Genomic DNA, 23,928 nt, shown 5'->3' on the forward strand with positions numbered 1-23,928 from the left:
ATACATCCTATATAATAAAAGCCCAGTGATCATTACGGTGGAATGACCAGAATGACCAATCAACCAGTCGCTATGATGCGCACTGACCACCAGGGGCCAGATGCTCAACACAGGAGGAGGGGGCGGGGGGTAAAGTGAGGCCTGGAGGTGCACTCTATGGCCCAGGGATCCCAGGAACCGCAAGCCCAGAGCTTGCTTTCCAATAAAAAAAATAAATTGAAAAAAAATATGGCTGACGCCACCACCCTGGAAAGAACAGCTCCAGGAGGGAAAGGCCTCCTGAGGCCCCTCCAGTGATGTACAGGAAGCGCAGCCCCTCCAACTCCAAAGCCAGTCACACCGACAGCTGCTTCCTGTCTAGCTCCATGGCGGACGCAGTACTTCCAGGCCGCCTCAGCTCCAACTTCCAACTTCTGGCCTCCTGCCCGCCCCTTCATATACTACGTGTGCTTGGGGGCATGGCTTCGGCCTCCCCGCCCAATAGCACCTCAGCACAGCCGGAGAGTGGCAGGACACAGTCACCAGGGCTGACGTAGCGTTGATTTGGCTGGTGACTGACAGCAAGTTATACTGTGTGCTTACATTTGTAGACTCCTGCTGCCTGCCTCACCTTCTAGGCCAGCTGTGGGCAAACTACGGCCCGCGGGCCGGATCCGGCCTGTTCGGCTGTTCTATCCGGCCCGCGGAGCCGAAAGAGCGGAGGGTTCTCTTGCTCTCCCCTCCGCTCCTTCACCAGCAGCAGTGTTAACATGTATTAGTTCACATGAACACTCCATCCATGCTTTTGTTCCGGCCCTCCTGTCCAGTTTAAGAACCCATTGTGGCCCTCGAGTCAAAAAGTTTGCCCACCCCTGTTCTAGGCTAAGAAAGGTCCGCTGATCTCCATGTTTCTCCTCCCCTCCGGAATCAAAACCTCTTGGGGATGAATGATCCCGGCAATGTCCCCAACATATGCTCGGTGTCACTGTCACAGACATTCCCAGTCATTACAGCCCATTCCTTAGCCCGCAGTGCCCTGCTCCACCCACTGCCACTCCTCACCTGTCACCCCCTGAGGACCACCTTATGTTATCCTATTTGAAATGTGAGCAAGATCTCAAATGCCCCCCTGTCAATAGCTCCCTTGCCCTACCTTTCTTCCTCTAAAAACTTTGCATTTTAAGAATATATATTTGATTGATTTTGGACATAGAAATAGAAATATCAATGATAGAGAATCATTGATTGGCTGCCTCCTGCAAGTTCCAAACTGGGAATTGAAATCTCCCCTGGCCCCTTCCCACATCCCTCCCCCTGGCCAGCAGGCCCCCGGGGGTGTGGCGGTGTGGCACTGAGGAAAGGAGGGGAAGGGGGAGACGGGGAACTGTGGGGTGGCAGGGCACCGAGGGCAGCGTCTGGGTCTGTTCCTTCCGCACCTGGCCCAGCAACCGTAACCTCCTCTCCCAACCCTGCCAGGGCCTTCGGGCCCCAATTGGCCTGGCCCTGATCAGCCCTGATGGCACGCCAGGCCTAGGGACCTCACCCATGCAAGAATTTCGTGCACCGGGCCTCTAGTTTGCATGTGAAATTGCATCAAAATAAAAATTGCAAAGATTCTTAGGCAGCATAGGAAGTTGGAAAATGTAGCCGTGGCATCATTCTTGTTCTTGGTGGTGTCCTTTCCTCATAACAGCCCTGGGTCTGTTTTTCTCCCCCGTTACCTACCAGGCCAGCATCATGTCAAGCAGGGGACCTGTGAGGTGGTTGCTGTGCACAGGTGCTGTAACAAAAACCACATAGAAGAGCGATCACAAACAGTCAAGTGTTCCTGCTTCCCAGGACAGGTTGCCGGCACCACTCGGGCTCAGCCTTCCTGTGTTGAAGGTAAGACCGTTCTGGTCTGTTTCTCTAATATTGCAGGAAGGGCCTACAACTACCAAGAATCTCCCAGCTTTACTGTTTTTGCAATGCAAAGAAAACTAGGTTTATTCTAGGCCAGTGTTACCCCAAAAGTGAACATAAATGTAATTCCACAAATTTCATAATTAGTAAGGTAGGTTAATAATGATGTCCTTTAAGAGGGACCAGTGGGGACATTACTGGACAGTCAGGAAGACGTGCTTTGATTTCTTCTGACCCACTATCCCATCTGCTTCCTTAGACACTCTTCTTCCTGCTCTCAAACTCTGGACTCAGCCTGGCTTTCTCACCTTATGTTAATGTTATAGACAAATATTTTCTTAATTTCTAGTTTATTATTATTTTAACAAACATTATAAAGCATCTTCTTTGGTGCAACTTCTCAGAGAACAATTTGGGATTGTGTAGTATTATTCATTTGTCGTCTCCAAATCCTAGCAGAGTACTATGCCCAGCAGAGTGAATGTTGATGTTTGTAGGTGGAGGCCTGGGATTGATTCCTTTTGATGTCCTGCCTTTTCCCAGGAGACACCTTGTTAGAAACATTAGTTCCCAGGAGATCAGCTATGAGGTTAAGTCTTATAGAGTTTCTCTACAGTGGCATAAAACCTCCCAGAAAATGACTCTTCCAGTCTCATCTGATGCACATGTAAAGGCCGGCAGTTAAAGCACACATGCACCCACACACACAGACACACACGCACACAGACACATGCCCACACACACAGACACATGCACACAAACATATTCTTAACTGCAGATCTATTGCACACTCGAAAATAATAGCTGACTCCCTCCCCTCTCTCCTCCAGGCACCTCTTTACGGGCTGTTTGCTCACCAGTGGTGTTGTATCAGTGTAATCTCAGTTACTCTAAAGCTGGAGAGGGAACATGGACAATTTCCCTTCTACGTTTCCTTGTCATGATCCCTGAGGGCCAAATGTGTTGCCACATTCAGGTGTCGTCAGATATTTATGAAGGTAGCATAGTGCATATACCACCTACCACATAACAAACCCCCTGTCTTCTCCAGTTGCACCCATAATCACAGCTGTTAAAATTTCTACAGTGAGTATATGGATAGTCATGCAGAAGGGGCAGGTAGGATGAAGAGCCTCACGCTAATTCAAGTCAGGTTTTGCTGCCATCTTACAGAAATCCTTTTCATTTTCAGAGCTTTTTGGATTTGGGGATTATAGGTAAAGGATTGTGTACCTGTAAAAAAAGGTAAATATCTTTAACACTAAAAATGCATTTAAAAGAAATTTTCTAAATTCCTGCATCCCCAACTGGGACAGTGTATTATGTATTTTCTCCATCAACTGAAGTCAAGTCATAGCCATTCTGTCTCCTTCTCTCTCAGGTCAGTCCACCTTTCTCCGCCCCACTGTCACCCCCCCAGTCGGGGCCAGCACCGACTGAGCTTACTACCCCCCGGGTTCCATTCCCTGCCCTGTAGCAAGAAAGATGCTTCTAATAAACAGAACTGATCATGTCACTGTTATTCTTGAAACCAGTTTGGTGACTTCCAGCTGTTTGAAGAATAAATCTATCTTTGGCTATTAAGTCTTATATATCTAAATCATGTTTTACAATTATCAAAGTGTTTTTACTTTAATCCTCACTTGAGGATATGTTTATTGATTTTAGAGAGAGAGGAAGAGGGGGGAGAGAGTGAGAGAGAAACATCGATGTGAGAGAGCAACGTGGATCTGTTGCCTCCCATAAGCACTCCAGCAGGGTATTGAACCTACAATCTAGGTCTTTGTCCTAACTGGGAATCGAACCTACTCCTGTTGGTGTATGGGCAACGCTCCAATTAACGGAGCCACCTGGCCAGGGCAATACTCAAAGTATTGGTACCTGGAAAATAGGAATGGGGTAGCAATTACTATTAGCATCTTTCTCTTAGTAAAGGGAACATTAATACCTTACCCTAAACTAGCTTGTTTTATATTTGGGCAAAATGCCCTTTGGCCACTACCCTAGGGCTACATTTATCTGTTTGGACAATATATTTTTCTGTGTATTTGTGTGTTTAAGATAGATTTGTGGAAAAAGCAGTAGATTTTGATATGAATGTGTGTTGTACACAAATGGTATCACATTGGATACTTCTTAATCTAACCTGCTTTAGTCAACGGATAGGCCATAATGTATACAGCCGTTCTTACACTGAAGGGACGTTTTGGTTGTGTCTATGGCAAATCAGCAGCCTCACTGGCTAACTGGCTGATTTCCTTAATGTCATAGGTCAGGAGGTGATGGGGACCGATTATTTGTGGTCTGAGTAGAGTGTGTGCAGCAGAACCTTCTGTGATGATGCACACGTTCTCCTTGCATCTCTGCACCCACATGTCATGATGCGGGTGGGTCCAGGACAATTGGTAGTGACTAACCACATGCGGCTACCGATTATTTGAAGTGTGTGACTAATTCGAACTGAGCATTTGAAATATGACTAGTACCAATTTAAATGGAAACTTTTGACTAGATGTGCCTCGTGCAGGATAAGTTTTATGTAAATACATAACTTCAGAGCAACATTTGTGGCCAGAAAACACCCAAACTCTGAAAGATGGGTTGTGATTTTGTCTGTGTATTTGTGTTCCCTGCACCTGGCATTGTCTGGCAAACAATTGATGCTCAATAAATGTTTACTGGATCAAAGTTACAGAAGAGATAGGAATGTTGTAGTTCAGGCTTTAGTTAGGATATATTACTTTTTTCACATCCCCCTAATCTTCTAGTCCTTATCTGAATATATTTCCCCCTAATCTTCTAGTCCTTATCTGAATATATTTCCCCCTAATCTTCTAGTCCTTATCTGAATATATTTCCATTAGGGCTTTTTAGTTTTACCTGCTTAATCTTTATCCCATAATAATTATGCAGTATCATGCTGCTAATTGGTTTGTGGGAAGACCTGGTCTCTGCTGATACATTCCTCTTCCCTTATTTGTCAATAAGAACAGAGAGGATCTGAAATATAAAATTCATTTCAATTTACATTTAAATTAAAACAAAGGTGAGAAAATGTTGGAGCAGGCACTAATTAATGTTGGCATAGAAAGTGGAACAGCCTCATGCATTTTTATTAATCCACACATCATTTTTTTCATCGCTTTTACATAAAATTATAGCTTTTACAAGTTAAACAGGGAGAACAATTAGCTTTCCCCCCACCCCCCATTTCCCTCATCGAGCTTCTTTGTTATAATGAATTTATGAGTCTCCCTGAATTATTGAAATGTGTCTTTAATACACATTTGGGATTTGGGAGGAGGTCTGGGAATTACTTGATTGAGGTTATGCTTACTTGGGTCCTGAAACAGACAAGTGTTTAGCGGGCCAGCATTTTCCCCTTTGAATCTTCTCCTGGCTTACACAGGCTGTTTAGTGGCGGGAACTGCATTCTACACATTTATCAAAATATAGCTCTATAGAGATCATGCTGAGTGGTTTTATGATAAAATGAGATAAATGAGTACTACAATGAAACTTAATTTATTTTGTCAAAGGGAATGCTTCCTAAACTGAGTTTAAAAAGATGAATAAGACAGGCTTAAGAATGGGAGGCAGTTACTTTATAAACCTTTTTCCTTTCAAAAAATATTTTTATTGATTTCTGAGAGGAAGGAAGAGGGAGAGTTAGAAATATCAATGATGAGGGAGAATCATTGATTGGCTGCCTCTTGCATGCCCCCTACTGGGGATCGAGCCCACAACCCGGGTATGTGTCCTTGACTGTAATGGAACCTGGGACCTTTCAGTCCGCAGGCCGATGCTCTATCCGCTGAGCCAAACCAGTTAGGGCAACTTTTTTCTTTCTTTTGATGATACCTGAATTTTTTTTCTCAGATGTCGGAACTCGCTGGCTTTGGGATGAGGGTTACTGTTCACACTGAAGGCGATGTCTGTAGCTCCAACTGTGTGAGATCCAGGTCTGTCTTACAGCTGTGATTTCCCTGGGGTTTCTCATTGCGTGTGGTTTCCTGCCACTTACGATGAAGCAGGGCTCTGGGCTTCTCCGGTCATCAGGTGAATGCCAGCAAGGTGTACTTTGCAAAAGCACTTGGTGTGCTGGATGAATGTGTCTTGCATGTGAGAGTTCATTCATCAACTTTTAATTTAGCAACTTGGTGCCTGGCGTATCCTAGATGCCAGGGAAGGAAGGTAATTAGACATAGGTCCTGCTTTCAAGGAGCCCAAACCTTACTCAGAAGATGGACAATTAAATTCTAGTCAGTGAAGGGCTCTGGGCAGAGCAGAGAAGGGGAGCAGTGGTGAGACTTCACCAGGCCGGAGGGAACTGGGCAGCGCAGCCACGTGAAGCACATGCGAACGAGTGGGCCACCTTGGGAGGTGGAAGAAGCGCAGTCTGGCTTGGACATGGCAGGGGACCAGCCTGGAGGTGTAAACAGAGCCGTGGGTGTTAGAGGCCTTAGATACACATTTTAGAATTTAATTGCCACCTGCTGGGAATTTGTATTCTGGATTGGATGAAGCAGGGGGTGCCAATAAGAAAGGGCATGAAGTGCTGTGAACAAAGTTCATCAAAACAGCCCAAGATTTCTGAGAGCGTTGGTTTCCAAGCGTTAGGCTTGTGGCATTGCCCACGATGGGGGTATGGAGGAAGACTAGGGGCTGTGGGGCTTGGTGTCTACTGTGGAGTAGGAGTCTTTTAATGAGCCCTAGTTTAATGAGGTCTGATGAACAGCTAAGTCTCTCATTTGATCTGAGTAGCCTATATAATAAAGGCTAATATGCAAATTGAGTAAACGGTGGAATGACTGGTCACTATGATGTGCACTGACCATCAGGGGGCAGATGCTCAACACAGGAGCTGCCTCTGGTGGTCAACGTGCTCCCGCAAGGGGAGTGCCGCTCAGCCAGAGAAGCCGGGCTCATGGCTGGTTCGTGCAGCAACAGTGGCGGGAGGCTCTACCGCCTCTGTGGCAGCGCTAAGGATGTCCAACTGCTGGCCCTCAGTCAGACATCCCCTGAGGGCTCCTGGACTGCGAAAGGGTGCAGGCCAGGTTGAGGGACCCCTGTACACCCTGCCCCCTCACCCCCCACCGAGTGCACAAATGTCGTGCACTGGACCTCTAGTATCTTATAACCACAAATAATGTTTCTGAACCAGGGTAGACATCTGACAATGTCTCCAGACACTTTGGGTTGTTATCCTGGGGTAGAGGGTGCTACTGTCATCGGGGAGGTGGGGGCCAGGCAGGCTGCTCAACATCTAACAAGGCACAGGATGGACTCTCGCAATAAGGGATTATTGGCCTCAAATGTCAATAGTGCCAAGGTCAAGAAGCCCTGCCGCAGAGATCCTCACTCCAGGGGTATGTACTTGTGTGAGGGGGCACTTGGCCGAGGACAGACCTGGTCACAAAGGGTCCGGCTCTGCATCCCACCACGCCCCCTCAGCGCTCCGTGCAGCCCCCTCAGCGCTCCGTGCAGCCCCCTCAGCGCTCCGTGCAGCCCCCCCAGCGCTCCGTGCAGCCCCCCCAGCGCTCCGTGCAGCCCCCTCAGCGCTCCGTGCTGACCCCCCAGCGCTCCGTGCTGACCCCCCAGCGCTCCGTGCAGCCCCCCCAGCGCTCCGTGCTGCCCCCCCAGCGCTCCGTGCTGACCCCCCAGCGCTCCGTGCAGCCCCCCAGCGCTCCGTGCAGCCCCCCCAGCGCTCCGTGCAGCCCCCCCAGCGCTCCGTGCAGCCCCCCCAGCGCTCCGTGCAGCCCCCTCAGCGCTCCGTGCAGCCCCCTCAGCGCTCCGTGCAGCCCCCCCAGCGCTCCGTGCAGCCCCCTCAGCGCTCCGTGCAGCCCCCCCAGCGCTCCGTGCTGACCCCCCAGCGCTCCGTGCAGCCCCCCCAGCGCTCCGTGCAGCCCCCTCAGCGCTCCGTGCAGCCCCCCCAGCGCTCCGTGCAGCCCCCCCAGCGCTCCGTGCAGCCCCCTCAGCGCTCCGTGCTGACCCCCCAGCGCTCCGTGCAGCCCCCCCAGCGCTCCGTGCTGACCCCCCAGCGCTCCGTGCAGCCCCCTCAGCGCTCCGTGCAGCCCCCCCAGCGCTCCGTGCTGACCCCCCAGCGCTCCGTGCAGCCCCCCCAGCGCTCCGTGCTGACCCCCCAGCGCTCCGTGCAGCCCCCCCAGCGCTCCGTGCAGCCCCCTCAGCGCTCCGTGCAGCCCCCCCAGCGCTCCGTGCAGCCCCCTCAGCGCTCCGTGCAGCCCCCCCAGCGCTCCGTGCAGCCCCCTCAGCGCTCCGTGCAGCCCCCCCCAGCGCTCCGTGCAGCCCCCCCAGCGCTCCGTGCAGCCCCCCAGCGCTCCGTGCAGCCCCCCCAGCGCTCCGTGCAGCCCCCTCAGCGCTCCGTGCAGCCCCCCCAGCGCTCCGTGCAGCCCCCCAGCGCTCCGTGCACAGTGTGGGATGACAACACTGCGAGTGTGGAGTGGGAAGAAGTGGGATTCCGGAAGCAACGTCGTAGTGCTGTCATGACTGCTTTTATGCTTGTTACCTGTCAGGTTGGAATGGCTTTTTGTCTTAAAAAAAGAGAGAAATATACATTGGCAGGGCTTGCCACCTAGCAATCTTAAAAATTAATAAATGGCTTAGTTATTTTGAAGAAGACTGTAAGTGTCTTGAAATAACAATGGTGACAGCAAAATAGCTGAAGCTAAAACACAGAATCTCAGAGAGTGTTCTGGTGGCTACTTCCATTTTCCAGATGGTACATATTCCGGGAAGATGTTTTCTCCACCTTCCTGTCCATGTGTCAGTGTGGAAACACATCTTCCGTTAGAGAAGCCTTCACTCGTGTAAGTACAACTGAGCTAAGTCAACAAATGGGAGGCCAGACCTTGAGAAGTGAGCCTGTTCGCTGTTAGTCTTACTCAAAGGTGGGCTTATCGAAGTAGCTATATAAACACACATTGTAAGTTGTGTTTAGTGGGATGATATTTATTTAAGATAAGGGATAGAAAACAAGCCAAACCCTCAATGTATTTTATACATCAGGGAGTAAAGAAAATGCACCAGAAGCAGATTAGCTGATTGGACACATTCCTTTCCCCCTGGAACATTTATAGAAAGTACTACTCCCGCACAACCAGGATTTCACTGTCTTTTTCTTCCTTTCTGCATAAAATGTGAAATTTATTACAGATTGGCATCTTTATGTTTTCATAAGTAAGGAAGGCATGAGGCTTTTAAAATAATTAAAAAAAATAGAAGTGACAAGACATTCTCATTGAAAGTATGTTATGGTATCAACAGGAAAATAAAAGTATGCCTCCTACAGGTTTATTTCCTGTGGGGACAGGTTCAGGTCAGGGGGCGGCGCTCTGCGGTTGTTTTAGGAGAACCCCACTCGCGTCCCTGCCTCAGCCTGGCCCTGCGCAGTGTGCACGCAGAGGCAGAGCTTCAGTGCCCAGGCCGTTCAATCACCTGCTCACCCGCAGGGCACACTCTTGGTTGGTTTGCACCTCGTTGTGAGCTTGTTAGTCAATCTTTAATTCATAAAGGAATTTGCAGCTTTCATTTTGGCTCCTGTGGTGGCTCTGATGTCTGTCTCTTCTGAGAGAACATTTGCCCTGAGTCTTGCCCAGTGAAGCCCCGGGGAGCAGGCGCCTGCTCAGGGCACCGCCCTGTGCGCCCTTCTAGCTGCAGGCCGGGCTTCTCCGTGGAAACACTTCCCGCCCAGGGCAGCTTGCTCTTTACGGAGGCTCTGCGAGTAATTTCACAAGAGCGTGACCATATATACTTCCTTCTTTTATTTATTTAGATAAATTCAATGTAAATCTTTAAAGAAAATACTAGGAAAACAATATTCTTCTCTGTAGTTAAGAACTGGCATTTTTTTTCTGTGATGAATGCCTGAATCAACCCATCATTTCTTCTCCTCCAGCGCCTTTCCTAGGGGTTGGCACGAGCGTGTGCTTGGCCCCCCTGAGTCAGTAGGGAAGCACTGACATTTCCCTGCCGTGAAGCGGAGAAAATGTGATGCACTCTGTTTTCTCTGCAAAGAATTGTTCCCAGATCTCTCCCTGCACTCACACCTTTTGGACCCCTTTACAGTGCTCTACAGTCCTCTGCCTGCTGACCCTTCTAAGACTCACGCCTCACCGGTTCTTCTCTTTCATACTCCTTTCTGCCCCAGCCTTTCCTACTGCCCTGCCAGGCGGACTCTGCCCGGTGCAGGTGTCCCTGGCTCCCTGCCCTGCCTTCCTCACACACTATCCATGGCTCCCTCCTGCTTAGAGAGCCCGGTTTAGTCTAAACGCAGCCTCGGAGCCCCTGGAGATTGCTTTCTATACCATCCTCCTCGGCTGAGTGCCCGGGCAGCCTTGCTGACCCCCCCGCTTTGGCCGCATGGTCTGCTGGCTTCCAGGGTGGCCACTCACTGTCCCACCGCTCCTCCTGCCCCCACAAGGACAGGTCACTGACCGTGTGCCCATCAAGGCTTCTTCTGACTCGTCCACGTGGCTCTGATTCCTCTGAAGAGTATAGAGTCCCCTGCTGAGTGAAAGCCAGGGTCTAGGGAACAGCTTTAAAGATAAGATAAAGTATTTTAGATTCAGCTTTAATGCTGTATAAATATAACCAAGCTCTGTCAACATTTATGAAACTTCTCCAGTCCTGTGGATGGTATTTTAAGTTGGGGGTTGAGAACCATCTCTTACTTGTCTTTATATCCACTTGGGACCAACCAGGGTGTTCAGGAATAATGACTCAGTGGCAGCTCTATAAACATGGCCAGACGCTGGGGAGCACTTGTTAATCTAAGCTGTTGTACAGTGTAGCATAGGAGACAGATGGGAGGAGAGAGAGCCCTAGAATCTAATACCTCCTCTCTCATTTAACTCATGTTACCCAAAGCTCTGGTGTTTATTCCTGGAATCTTCTGCTTCCATTTCCTGCTTCTGAGTGTTGTTGGGACAATCAAAAGAGGGACAGCAGGTAAAAGTGCTTTGAAAACGACAAAACTCCATCTAGTTTGAAGATGAGAGTATTGTGATATCTGGGGCTGAAAGGAATACACGTTCTCAGGTTCCCCCAGTGTGTCTAGTGGAGTGTCTCTCTCAGAAAAAATAACCCATTCAGCTACTTTCCCTCTCAGTGTCAGCGCCGTCTGATTTAACTAGCAAGTGGTTATCCCAGATCGCGAAACGCCTTAACTCAGGTTACTGGTTTTGATGGGACTGATGGCATAGGAGCTCAGGATTTGGCCAGAATCGAGAATGGTGGCCACTTTTCTGCATCAGGGTAGACGCAGTGTCCGGCCAGCGCAGCTGATAGTGAAACGGTGCTGTGCCCTCATCATGCTGCCCCACAGTTGCCTGACAGAGGAGTCTGCATGCACTGGCTCGCTGTGTCACCTACTTTCATCCCTGGATCTATACAAGGGCTTGTTTCACTAGAGATCCCCGGTGTGAGGGAGCAGCTGTATACAGCGGTGGGCAAAGGGAAGCATACAATTCATATGGAAAATAACCCAGTAATTAATAAATAATAAGACAAGAATAAGCTCTGTTTTGTGTACTCACCACTGTGGACCTGCTTTCGCCCACCTGCATTTCCAGGTAGGAGCGTGGGTGCAGGGTCAGACTGCCTCCGTTCAGTGCTGCTCGACTCTCTTCAAACTGTGACTTTGGACAGTCAGTACCTCAGGGCCTCAGTTTCTCTTCTCTGTGGAATGCAGGAAGATAATTTCTAAGCTCAGAGGTACAGCTATATTGAAATTAGAAAATGCAGGGAAGCCAATTAGCATGCCAGGCCCTCAAGAAAAGGATTGAGAAAGATTTTCTTGAACTTGAATTTCAAACTTCTCAGGCGGTAGTAGTTTAAGTGAAATCCAGTGGGGGATGTTTTCTACTAGTGTTGCTGTTTCAACAAGAAAAACAGGGCTAAGAGCCTCTCTATTTCTCCCCCCACCCTCCCAGCACCCCGGCCCCAGCGTCTGTCCTGCACCAGCCTATTGGCTGGGCTCACCCTTAAAACTCAGTCACGATCCTTTTGTCCTTTGATTCTGTGGGAATAACCAGCCAAATTGATGGTGCTTTCTTTACTTTTCTTCTTGTGCTTCTAAACCCAGAGGACTCAGGGGGTTGCTACTTCCTGCTCCATGGGCTTAAAACACAAATGCTTTTACTGGTCGGCCCCTGCAGGCATGCTGAGGTAAAAGGAAGTGAATTCACAGGTGAGCTGGCTAGTCTAGAATGTGGCATTGAGGGGCTATTGGGGCCCCCGTGTTGCAGTGCTCAGCACCGGCTGGAAAGGATGAGGACATGAGCACCGCATGGGTTGGAAATGTTGACTGCTGTTAGTCTTTGCTATTGACAACAAAAGCCATTAAATATAACTTTGCACCATCAACATACAGCCTACCACCAAAGATGAGGACCACAGTAAAAGCTAACGCTTTCCCAGAACGGAAGTGACTGCCCCAAAGTCAGCCACGACTTTCACATGAATTTGCTTTATCCTTCATATCTTGTGGCGAGGTTCTATTTTTACCCCCATTTTACAGATGAACAAAATGAGGTGGAGAGCAGTAAAATAATGAGTTCAATGTCACTTGTAAAGTGTCACAGCCAGATTCAGACCAAGGTGGGCCTGCCCTGGAGCGTGAGATTTCACTAGCTCCGCTATGTCAGTGAGGCCAGCGTGCTCCTCTGCGCTGAGCTTCACGTTGTCCACACCGGCAGGAAGAAGCAGTGTCACCCGCAGTATTTGGCGTTTGTTTTCCAGCTTCCATCGTGGTTCAGAAGTGGTGGTGTCACATGGACCCCTGTTTGGAAGGAGAGGATTGCAAAGTGCTGCCAGATGACTCAGGTTGGGCCTGTAGCAGTGGCAATAAAGTCAAAACTACAAAGGCAAGTATAGACAAAGCAGCCGCATGGTGCAACCTCAGCACTAGTAGCCATGGTCCCCTTTGGTGTTATCTGGCCATCAATTAGCTTGACAATCTTGCATGGGCAATGCCACCCCATCTGTGACTTTGGCCTTTCTGGAATGTCCTTTCCCCAGCATAACTCTTTATGTCAGACTAGAGGCCCAGTGCATGAAATTTGTGCACGGGTAGGGTCTCTAGGCCTGGCTGGCAATCAGGGCTGATCAGGGCCTTCCAGCGCTGGCTGGGCCTTCCCTTCCCCGGCTGCTGGCTGCCATCCAGGGCCTTCCTTTGTTCTGCCCCCTGGTGGTCAGCACACATCATAGTGAGTGATCCAACTCAGTCTCTGGTCGAGCTCCTGAGGGGACACTTTGCATATTAGCCTTGTATATACCCTATTTAATAAAAGACAAATAGGGTAATTAACCATACCTCCGATACGCTTCCCATTGGCTAATCAGAACGATATGCAAATTAACTGCCAACCAATATGGTAGTTAACCACCAACAAAGATGGTGGCTAATTTGCATACTGCAGGCAGGGTGGGACAATGCCATCCCGCCTGCCCTGCTGCCATCCGGGCCTGCTATCTGTGACCCCGGCGGCAGGTGGCCCATATGGGACCCAACCCACAGCTGGCGGGCAGGACCACAGCGATCACCACCGGCCACGCCCACAAAAGGCCCTCCTGGCAGGTGCTAATGCTCCGATCTGCCAACACGCACACCCAGGCCGCCTTTGCCCTGCACATACTATGCAGCTGGAAGAGGGGAGTGGGGCCGCTGGGAGCAGGGCGGGAACTGCCCGGGGTTTGCGTCAGGCAGCCCAGAGCAGAGTGCGAACTATCCCGACAGGTAGCTCCTTGCTCACTCACTTACTTGCTCATTCTTTCACTCATTCACTCATTATTCACTCACTCAGCAAACCCTCTCAGGTCCCTGGCACCAGGCCAGGCACTGAAGTTGAAGCAGGATAAGACAGAGCTATGTCCTCAAGATGTTAGTAATTCAGTATGCAGCCAGGAGAGGGGCACCAGGCTGCTGGGAGCAGGGCGGGAACTTTCCCGGGGTGGGCTTCAGGCAGCCGGGAGTGGGGCCGGAATGCGGCAGAAGTTCTCGCCCCTTAGCTGCTTGCTCATTCACTTACTCGCTCATTCATTCACTCACTCATTATTCACTCACTCAGCAAACCCTTTCAGGTCCCTGGCACCAGGCCAAGCACTGAAGGTGAAGCAGCATAAGACAGAGCTACGTCCTCAAGATGTTAGTAATTCAGTAGGGCGAAGCAGGAACATGAATGAGGCAGTTGTATGCACAGATTCAGTGTACTGGGTTCGGTGAGGGCTGTAACTAACGCTGACTTTGTTCTCTTGATAAAATGGGGCCTCGGGAGCCAGGCCGCCCAAGCCCGTAGGCCTGTGCCTAGGCCAGGAGTGGCCGGGGTCCCGGAACATGACAGAGGGTGCAGGTCAGGCTGAGGGGTCTGGCCCCACCCCTCACCCTCACCCCCAAGTGCACAAATTTTTGTGCACCGGGCTATTATTATAGATTATATTGAACAGTGACTATGACAAATAAGCTGATGTAATATTTTATATCCAGGGCAGTGGGAGGTCATGGAATCATTGTTGGTGGAGGAAGGAGGTTAACACTCCCATCATTTCTATGGGCTCCACCTCTAAGTCAATCCCAATCCAATTCCAACCTATGTAAACTCAGTGTGCTTGCTAAGCAAACCTCACCTTACAAGCATTCCATTGTCCTTTTCCCAGTGGCCCCTTCCAGCCGTTTCCCTAACCCCTTCCTAAATAAAAATTTTGGAGTTACTAATGACCTAGGGTCGTACATCCATCAGTGATAAATTTTTTCCTTCACTGTATTTCTTGTAGACTAAGAAATGACATTTCAGAAGATTATACTTGTATTGATTTTTACATATAAATATGAAACAAGACCATGAGCACAAGCCATGCTCCAGAAAAGAAGGTTTCTAAGTCGCCTCTTGCCACAGCACGCCCTCTCTGTTTATGTGCAGTCAGGGAGGGCGTTTGCAGGAAGCAAACCTTCAGGGCATTTTGGCTGTGTGTGGGGGAGATGAGTTTGCTCTCGCGAAATCCTCAACGGAAGTGACATTTCATTTGGCACTTCGAAAAGTGGCAGAAACATAATACAGTTCCCTAAGCTGTCATGATACTTAGCTGCTTTTTTTTTTTTTAGTGATATGTCACCTGAGAATAATCTCAAAGTTGTAAAACTTTGTTTCCTTTATTAATCCAAGTCGGTGTGACTTGGGCCGCATAAGACATTTTATGTCTTTTATGGATCTGATGCAGATGCAGTAATTCATCTGTGGAGCTGTGACCAGCTTCTGTGCAGAGCGCGGCACCCACAGAAACGATTTCTGTGTCTTAAAATCAGTGCTGACCTTACACCGCAGTGAGACAGGGCTCCTGTGAAGGCAGAGCTGTGGCCTCCCTGGAGGAGGGCTATCAGCTACCTAACAAAATAGTTCCCACTGTCCTTAGGCGGTTCATCCCTACAGCAGTGGTTCTCAGCCTTCTGGCCCTTTAAATACAGTTCCTCATGTTGTGACCCAACCATAAAATTATTTTCATTGCTACTTCATAACTGTCATGTTGCTACTGTTATGAATCGTCATGTAAATATCTGATATGCAGGATGGTCTTAGGCGACCCCTGTGAAAGGGTCGTTCGACCGCCAAAGGGGTCACGACCCACAGGTTGAGAAGCCCTGCACTATAGCGTCAAAACAAGGGAGGGCTAAAAAGTAGGCTTGTGGACAGTAAGTCGCCTATGTCAGAATTTTATTTTCCTTTAAATGTAAATAAGAAAAGAGTAAGCAGTTAACGAGACATTAGCAGCCTTAGGTGATGGTATGAAATGAGAAGGGATGGTTCCGGAAGCAGTCCCTGGTCTTTCCTGAGCATAAAAGGTTGGCATTGAGTTCATTCCACCTGTGCGGTTTTCAGGGTCCCGAGAGACGGTGTGGTGGTTTCTTCTTGTGGGAAAATGTAACTGGCTCTGCAGTCCCACCGCCATTGTCCTTTTCTTAATTCTGAGTTGCACTGTCTTCTCGGTGCCATATTAAGTGCCCGATGTCTGCTTAGCACCAAAGCCAGCCATTTGCCAGGACTTTCTGTTATTTGAAAATAGAAGTAAATCATATTGAATCTGAAGAATTTTCAGATTTTTACAACATCTCCTAAGGGTGAAGAACTGTATCTTTAGAGCAGTAGTTCTCAACCAGGAGCATTTTTGCCTTCAAGGGGCTATCTGACCAAGAGTTGTCTGGTCCCAGAGTCATTAGTGCTGAGATTGACTTCTGCATTAGAGAACAGTTTATATTTTCAGTAGCTCTTTGCAAGCATCCTACCTGATTCTCCCACTTCATTTTGATCTTTAAGGTTTCTGCTAAGTGTCTAAATGTTTCCAGTATTTTACATTGGACAACCAGAGTAGGAGTTAGGAATTTAAACAGCAGGGGCATTCTTCAGCATCTGTCAACCTCACCATCTAAGATGACCACGTCCTCCTGGTATTGTCCTCAGTGGCCCTTTAAGGGGTGGATCCCTTTCTCTCTGTCTCCTGGGCTGTCACCGTGGGCCATCTTCATCCTCTTCTGCTACCATGCTATAAGAGTTTTGGTATCAATTGCTATAGAAAAATCATCATGGGAACCTGTTAGAAGTGCCCTGCTTTGAGCCCCACCCCAAGGATATTCTGGGACAGTCAGCCTGGGTCGGGCTTAGGAAACCACATTAGCAGAGTTGGGGTGATTCTGATGAGGAAGCTGGATGCAGGACGCGCTGTTTCTCCGAGCTCCCCACCTGCCCCTGTTCTCCCCTTTATTTGGCTTCTCCTCTGCTTTCTGTGCCACCCGAGTTACCTCCCTGCCCAGATTCTTCCTTGATGAGAGACCATTAATGGGTCCCCAGGTAACAGGTGGAAAATACGAAGTATAAGCATTTTGGGAGGAGCCTTCATTGCCACCCACCCAAGAGGCCGTGTTCCCATTGCCGTTGTTTTTTCTTCACACCCCCCACCCCTTCTTCCAAAATTCCTCTTGTCTTTCCAGGTTCAGCTGAGGTGGCTTCTTTCCCCTGGGGTTGGTCTTCCCTCATCCCTACCGCCAGAGTGTAAAACACATGGTCCCCTGTCACAGGACAGTGGAGCTGATATTAGCATGCCAGCAGCCTTATCCACCCACATTCCAAAGTAACATGGACCTTCCTTATACAATCAGCAAAGCCACAGATTTACAGGAAAATAAATCCTAAAGAATCTTCTCCACCCTTCAGTGTAGATGGGCTCCAAAATGAGCTGGGCCTGCGAATGAGCTTCCCGAGGGAGGATGCTTTTGAGAGTGACATCCTAGATGTAGGTCAGCACTTGGCTGTAAGCACTGTTAGGGATCTACAGATGATGGGGTCCGGAAAGAGCTGTTTCCTGAGTGTCAGCCGCATGCCCGGCACTGGGCCGCGCTCCTCAGGCCACTGTCTCATTCACTCTTCCCTGCAGCGGAGGCGAGCGGTGCTGTTTCACAGTTAGCAGACGAAGAAGCGAAGGAAGACAGTCCTCCCCATCTTGGGAAATGACCGACTCAGTCAGGATTTTCGAGCCAAGGACTGATTCCTCTTTCTCTCACATCCTTCATCCTATTTGTCAGAAGTCCTGCTGCCGTTGTCTTTCCTCATCTCAGTCACAGCGATTCCTTTAAGTTGCATCTGGCCGTGCGCTCCTTTGCCATCTTTGGACCACAGTCAGGGAGAGGCCACACCCCGTGCATGGCCCGGGGCTCCTTGTAGTCACCCCCCTCTCCCCTTGGAAGGCTCTTCCTGCAGAGTCGGCGCTCCCACCCCTCCTGCAAGTGCCTCCTGACATCTTCCCTCAGACTGCTCTGCACACAGGAGCCTCCCACCACCTGCCCAGTGTCTCCTCATACCGATGACTGTCCGCCATAGCACGTCACCTCCTGATGGACCATCTATTTGCCTGTTTGTGTAGTACTTTCCTCCAGAAAAGAAGTCAGCAAGCTATGGCTTGCCAGCCCAAACCAGCCCTGGCCTCTTCTTGTATGGCCTCTGAGCTAAAAATGGGTTGCACATTTTTTATTTGTTGAAAAAGTAGGAAAGAAGGAAAATAATATTTCACAACACATGAAAATTCTATGAAATCCAAATTTCCGTGTCCATAATAACATTTTATTGGTACGAAGCCATGGCCCTTAGTCAATATCGCATTGTCTATGCTGCTTTTGTGTGTGAAGGTGGCGTTGAGAATGTGTGACAGTGACTTGCGAAGGCTGCACAGGAAGCAGGCTCACCGGCAGGCCCACGTGGAAAAGTGCGCCAACCCTGCCCCAGGGCGGCCCCTGAGGACGGCCGGTGTTGGCTCAGTTCGCTGCAGTGTTCCAGCGCGAACATGAGAGCCGTTCTACTGCAGATGCATGAATAAAGCCCTTTCTGCCAGTTAGTCGGCAACCTACGGTTTGACTAAAACCTGATTGGGTCTAAAGACCAGCCTTGGTGACTGTGCTATCAAATAGCATAATTTACTTTGAAAATATTTCTGGTGGAGACCTATTAAAGTCCTAAGGCTTTTGCTTTTTCCTTCTAGCTGGTGTATTGATCAACCTGTAAAATTTCTTATCAAACTATAGAAACTGCTGGTCTATTTTTTTAGATTTCAAGTAATGAGCCTGGGGTGTTTCAAATGGAAAAAACAACAACCTTTTGAATGGGTGTATCTTTCCAGTAATTACAGCAGTTTCATAAAATAACGTCTTCTTTAAAAATGCAAGTTAACTACATTAAAAAATAACAAAGGCAACATTTCGGTCCTGACATCTGCTGATTTTCATCGGCATTCATTACACAGAATTCCAGCACCGTTAACAGAGTACGCTCAGCACGTGCGCGTTAGCCCCCTGGGCCTTGAATGGGATTTCTGTGTCTCCACAAATACAAAGCGAGGACACATAGCACGTGTGGGACCTTTGTGCATGTTGTCTTGCAACCTACACACAGGAAGTGCAAAGCAGAATCTGAAGAGCTGATTTGGGGAGGTCGGTTATGTGAAGGTGCAACCTGCTAACCTGCACACAGTGACACAGATGGGCGTGGAGGTGTGGGCAGGAAGGACTATGTGGGGGCGGGGGGGGGGTGGAATGGGGCATTGCATGCTCACCGTTTAATTTGTTTTAGGTCACCCGGTAGCAAAGGGAGGTGTGCGTCCATCTGGAGGAGCGACAGCCAGCAGAGCTTCTTGCTTGGATCACCGTCCGGCCTCGTTGTGGGAAACTGTTGGATTTCAGCAGCCTCATCTGGGCCTATGTGTGCTGTGAGGAGTGCACTCCGTTTCCTGCCCCTGTCCCCTCTCTGCTTCATCATTTTGTTACATGGAATAGTGACAGGGGCTGCTGCACGTGACAGCCCGCTGGAGCTCCGGAACGCACCTCCACGGAGCCCGGGGGAACGAGGAATGCACCAGGCGCAGAATGGGCCGCCCCGGGAGGACTAGCGGCCTTTACAAAGGAACATGGACATAGGTTCCGCTCCGCCTCCTCTTTCCTCTTCGACCTGTTCCGTTAGCCTTGCATTAAAGTGGTTTGAAAGGGATCTAGGTAACAAAAGCTATTTGCAGATGTAGGTTAATGAATGCTGATTCACTAGTGACGGAGACTTATTTTATAAACCTTGAAGAATAGCAGGACTTGCTGGGGTTATTGTGTGTGCATTTTATTTTCGCTTTTGATGATTGGAATGTTTTCTATTTTAAGTTAGATTAGCAGACTGAAATGTGGGTACTTGAACTTCAGTGCACCATTGTGCTGAGTGCTAAGGAAGCATAGCTACTCTGATGTTTTATTGCCAAAGCTTTATCGTGACATATTCACAAAAGAAAGAAAACCTCCCGGGCTTTGTATGGCTAATGTGTAGTCACAGAGGTAAACCATTTAAACCGGTGTGGCTCAGTGGTTGAGCATCGACCTATGAACCAGGAGGTAACAATTCGATCCCTGGTCAGGGCACATGCCCAGGTTTTGGGCTCGAACCCCAGTGGGGAACATGCAGGAAGCAGCGAATCAGTGTTTCTAGTTCTCTATCCCTCTCCCTTCTTTTCTGAAATTAATAAAAATATATTTCAAAAAATAAAATAAAATGTGAAATAGTCTCTGTTTAGATCCAGAGTGACTTCTTAGATCCAACTTGTCAATCATATTAAAATATATTAACTCCTAGACAGGCATCTTGAAATGCTGAATTTTTAGACTTTAAGTGATTTACTCTTAACATAGCTCTTTCCCTGCTTGTTAGTAATTTTATTTCTTTAATTGGAAGTAAAATCTGATTCATTGTTTTCTGGTTTGTTGATTTTGCAGCAGTCGTGTCCCCACATATTCCCAGAAGCTGTTGTGTGGAAACAGACTGCAGATAAAAGAACTGACCCAGATTTTAAATGCATGGTGTTATAAGAACACATACTACCGTAATAACACTAGAGGCCCAGCGCACAAAATTGTGTGGGTAGGGTCCCCAGGCCTAGCCTATGATCAGGGCCATCTTCTGCCCATTCGCCAGTCCCCAGGCCCAACGCCGCCTCTGCTGCTGGGGCGGGTAGGTCGTGGGCGTGCCCCACAGCTCTGTCAGCACTGTAAGCACCAGTGGTGGCAGCAACGGCAGCAGCGGTGGCGCTTGTGTGAGTGGCCCTGAGTGGGCAGCACGTTCCATTAGTGGCCTGCCTGGCGCACATGCATGGAGGTGAAGTCGCTGGTGCCTGCTTTGCCACCGGCCTGAGCCCCTGAGCAGCGGGGGTGCGCTGGGGATCCCAACGGCCTGACAGCCACCCTGGTCCTCCCGCTACCCACCCAGGTTCCCCCGTTCACCATTGCTGATCCATAGGAGCCTGTGGGCTGTGGGAGGGACCAAGAGTTCAGCCGTTCAACCCACTTGCCAGTCTCCAGTCCTGCCTGGCCTTTTCCTATATAATAAAAACCTATGTGGTTGTGACGCCCTCATGCTGTGATGCCCTCATGCCATAATGATCACCAGAAGGCTGCGTGCACAGTGGGCATGCATGGGTGGGTGGAGCTGTGTGTGCGGTGAGGTGCGTGCTGGTGGGTGGGGGCTCTGCGCGGCAATGCTGGGGGTCCTGAGGCTCTGCACGGCGCAGAGCTGGGACCCTGGCTCCAGCCTACCTCTTTGGGGCAATCCATCAAGGAGCCCTGGATGGGTGGGCGGGGCCTACTTCTTTGGGATGATGGATCGCGGGGCTCCTGCATTGTGAGAAGGCACAGGCCAGGCTAGGTGGCCACCCCCCACCCCCGAGTGCACGAATTTCGTGCACTGGGCCTCTAGTTATAATATAGGATGGGATAGGTTTTATATATTGAGAAATGCCAAAAACATACTTTCTGTACTATTAGTGATCCCTGTATTCACACAATTATGGGAAAATATCACTATAATGTTTATAATAGTAACAGTTGCATATATTTAATTATATTCTTGCAAAAGGAATCAAAATAGATGACATCCATTTGTTCACTAAGTTTTGTTTGAATTTGACTGGATGCTTACCAGATTGTTACGCTGGTATTAGTAAGTAAACAATCATTCTGCTGATGGCTTATGGCATATAAGTTTCTGTGATTATTTTATTGCCTTGTGTTAACAGCATAGACTTGCAAATTTCAAATGCAGAAGTGAAAAATAACTTTAAAAATAACATTTAATGTTGGGGCTGTGAACTATATGGAAAACTTCAGACTTAAATATAGATTACTATTTTATTTCTTCTCCAAACCTATGTAGCATTAAGGAGATAAAATCTAGGGAGATTAATTAAGTTTAGGCACATTTAGGATGTTTTATGCATACTCTGCTGTCTTCAGTATAAGACCGCCCTGCCCCTCCCCCACCCATTGCAAGAAGAGAGAGTTAAAAAATAACTACATTTTATAGCACATGAAACAACGTCTTCGTCCTTGCCCACACATCAGATCCTGTGCCCCAAATAAAAGCAAAAATGATACCGCCTCGCCTTGAGGCACATGTCTAGGGTGGAAACTACTTCCAGGGGATAAGTGGTCCATTTGGGAAAACGGCAGGTGTCAAAGCGGCCGTTGGCTCCATTATTGCTCCGCAGCAGGCTGTTTGCCCTGAAATGGGGCTTTCCCGGGAGCAGTTCATGTTATCATTCCAGCCCTTTTCTCTCGGGAAGTAGAGGACACTCTTCTGTGTTTTCCACAATTTAAAGCAAAGATACCAAGGGAGTCAGGAGGCTTTCAGTCCTGCTGGCATTAGGCCCTCTAACTATGGCCCATGTGGTCTCAAGACGCCAGAGGCTTCCATTCTTACACTTGCAGGCCTGAGCTGCCCAGTGAGCTGTCGGCTCAGCCGGGTCTCCCCGAAGGATTGGGGCCTCCCAGATCTCAGCTGCCCCTCAGTCCAGGTTTGCGGCTCTTCCCCGAGGACACTTGCCTAATGCCTGTCCTCGGAGAGGTGGAACTCTGTTCACACATCAAATCAATAAACGCTTCATGAACCTTGCCAAGACCCCGCTAAGTTGTTGGGGAAGTTGTCTACCCTCATACACATGAGTCCAGTTTTCTTCTCAACCTGGGAGGGCTTATGAATATCCCTATTGTACAGAAGAGAATTTTAAGAGCCAGTAAAACGAAACCTGCCCCTACTCACACAGACAGTTACTACTGGAAGTTACACAATGAGGAATCATGCAAAAAGAAAGTTGTAGATTTACCTTCCTTCGAGCATTTCTTAAATGACATACACTGCCCTGTGTTCTCAGTGTCAGGACAACAGGCTAGCGTCAGGGTTGGGCAGTGTCTGCCCTGCTTCCCCAGGTCGCTCTGTGTCTGTCCCGCACCTGAACTCTTTGCCAGTCCACCCAGGAGGAAAATCATGCTGACAGTATTTTAAAATTGAGTAAAATACACACTATTGAATTTCAACACGAATTTAAAGAGTAGCTGTACTTTTTATTCATTAAAGGAGAATATTGGCCTGGGGTAAAATGAAAAAGAATTGAACTGCTCAGCAGCGGGACTTAGACCAGAAGCAGCTCTCAGGTTGGGTGCACCGCTGAGTGTGGACAGAACCCGGCCCTGCTCTGTGGAGCCTCTGCTCAGAGCCCGCACGGCCAGACAGCCCAGCATGCCACACGGGTGTCCGAGGCCTTCTGAGGAAACGCTGCAGCAACAGTGAGCCCTGTTCCCCAGGCGACACCATCAGAGGGAGAGGAGCCAGCAGCCCTCCACGGGCCTGAACTCCCAGGCCAACAGGATGACCACTGGGCCAGCTCCCTCATTTGAACCTTTGCCCACACTGTGCACTTTTTGGAAGGAATGTGTTGGTGCTCAAGGGTGATAATTGACTCCTGAAAGTGTCAGTGGAAATGACCTATTTCCTACATAAATTCCCAAGGATTGGAAAAATGTATGCACAGAATTCTTTGTGATAGGCTGTTAGGGACTCACTGACCAAGGATGAGTCCAATGCTGACTTTACCACTTCGGGTCTCTCTGAAATAGACAAATCATAAGTAAGCGCTGCATCGGGGGATGCCAGACCACAGGTCCGGATGATCCTGCTGTTTCTGCAGACAGGTTATAGGGACTCAGCCATGGTTTGTTCACATGTCGTCTCTGCTGATTTGGCAGTACACCAGCAGGCGGGTTCTCTGTGGCAGAGCCACATGGTCCTCCAGGCCTAAGTACTCTGATATTTTACAGAGAGGTCTGCTAATCCCTGTTCCAATGGTGGCAGGACATGGAGGTCTTCATGAGTTCCTGGGAGCACTGCAAGATAGTGACTGAGTTCAGGTGCCGAGGTAAACACCCTCCAGAGCTTTATGAAATAGGCATAATTATATATACCTCACAGGAGTTTTTCTTTTTCATGGATGTCATTTAAAAAAATCTTTATTGTTGAAAGTATTACATAGGTCAGTGGTTCTCAACCTTCCTAATGCCGCAACCCTTTAATACAGTTCCTCATGTTGTGGTGACCCCCAATTTCATTGTTACAAATTGAACATAATTAAAGCATAGTGATTAATCACAAAAACAATATGTAACTATATATGTGTTTTCTGTTGGTCTTAGGC

At 48.9% G+C, this 23,928-nt stretch overlaps 1 protein-coding gene across 1 annotated transcript; it reads left to right on the plus strand.

Annotated features, from left to right (window-relative positions):
- Positions 1 to 296: 296 nt before the first annotated feature.
- LOC308530104 (chemokine-like protein TAFA-2) lies at positions 297 to 19,930 on the plus strand (the record flags this gene model as incomplete). Its single annotated transcript, XM_081106579.1, has 4 exons — positions 297 to 504; positions 1,708 to 1,863; positions 12,640 to 12,764; positions 19,005 to 19,930. The coding sequence occupies 4 exons, from the start codon at positions 297 to 299 to the stop codon at positions 19,014 to 19,016; spliced, it is 501 nt and encodes a 166-aa protein (XP_080962705.1). The 3' UTR covers positions 19,017 to 19,930.
- Positions 19,931 to 23,928: the final 3,998 nt, after the last annotated feature.

This window comes from Myotis nattereri (genome assembly GCF_964212035.1).
Source record: "Myotis nattereri genome assembly, chromosome: 14".
In the NCBI taxonomy this organism is placed as follows: domain Eukaryota; kingdom Metazoa; phylum Chordata; class Mammalia; order Chiroptera; family Vespertilionidae; genus Myotis; species Myotis nattereri.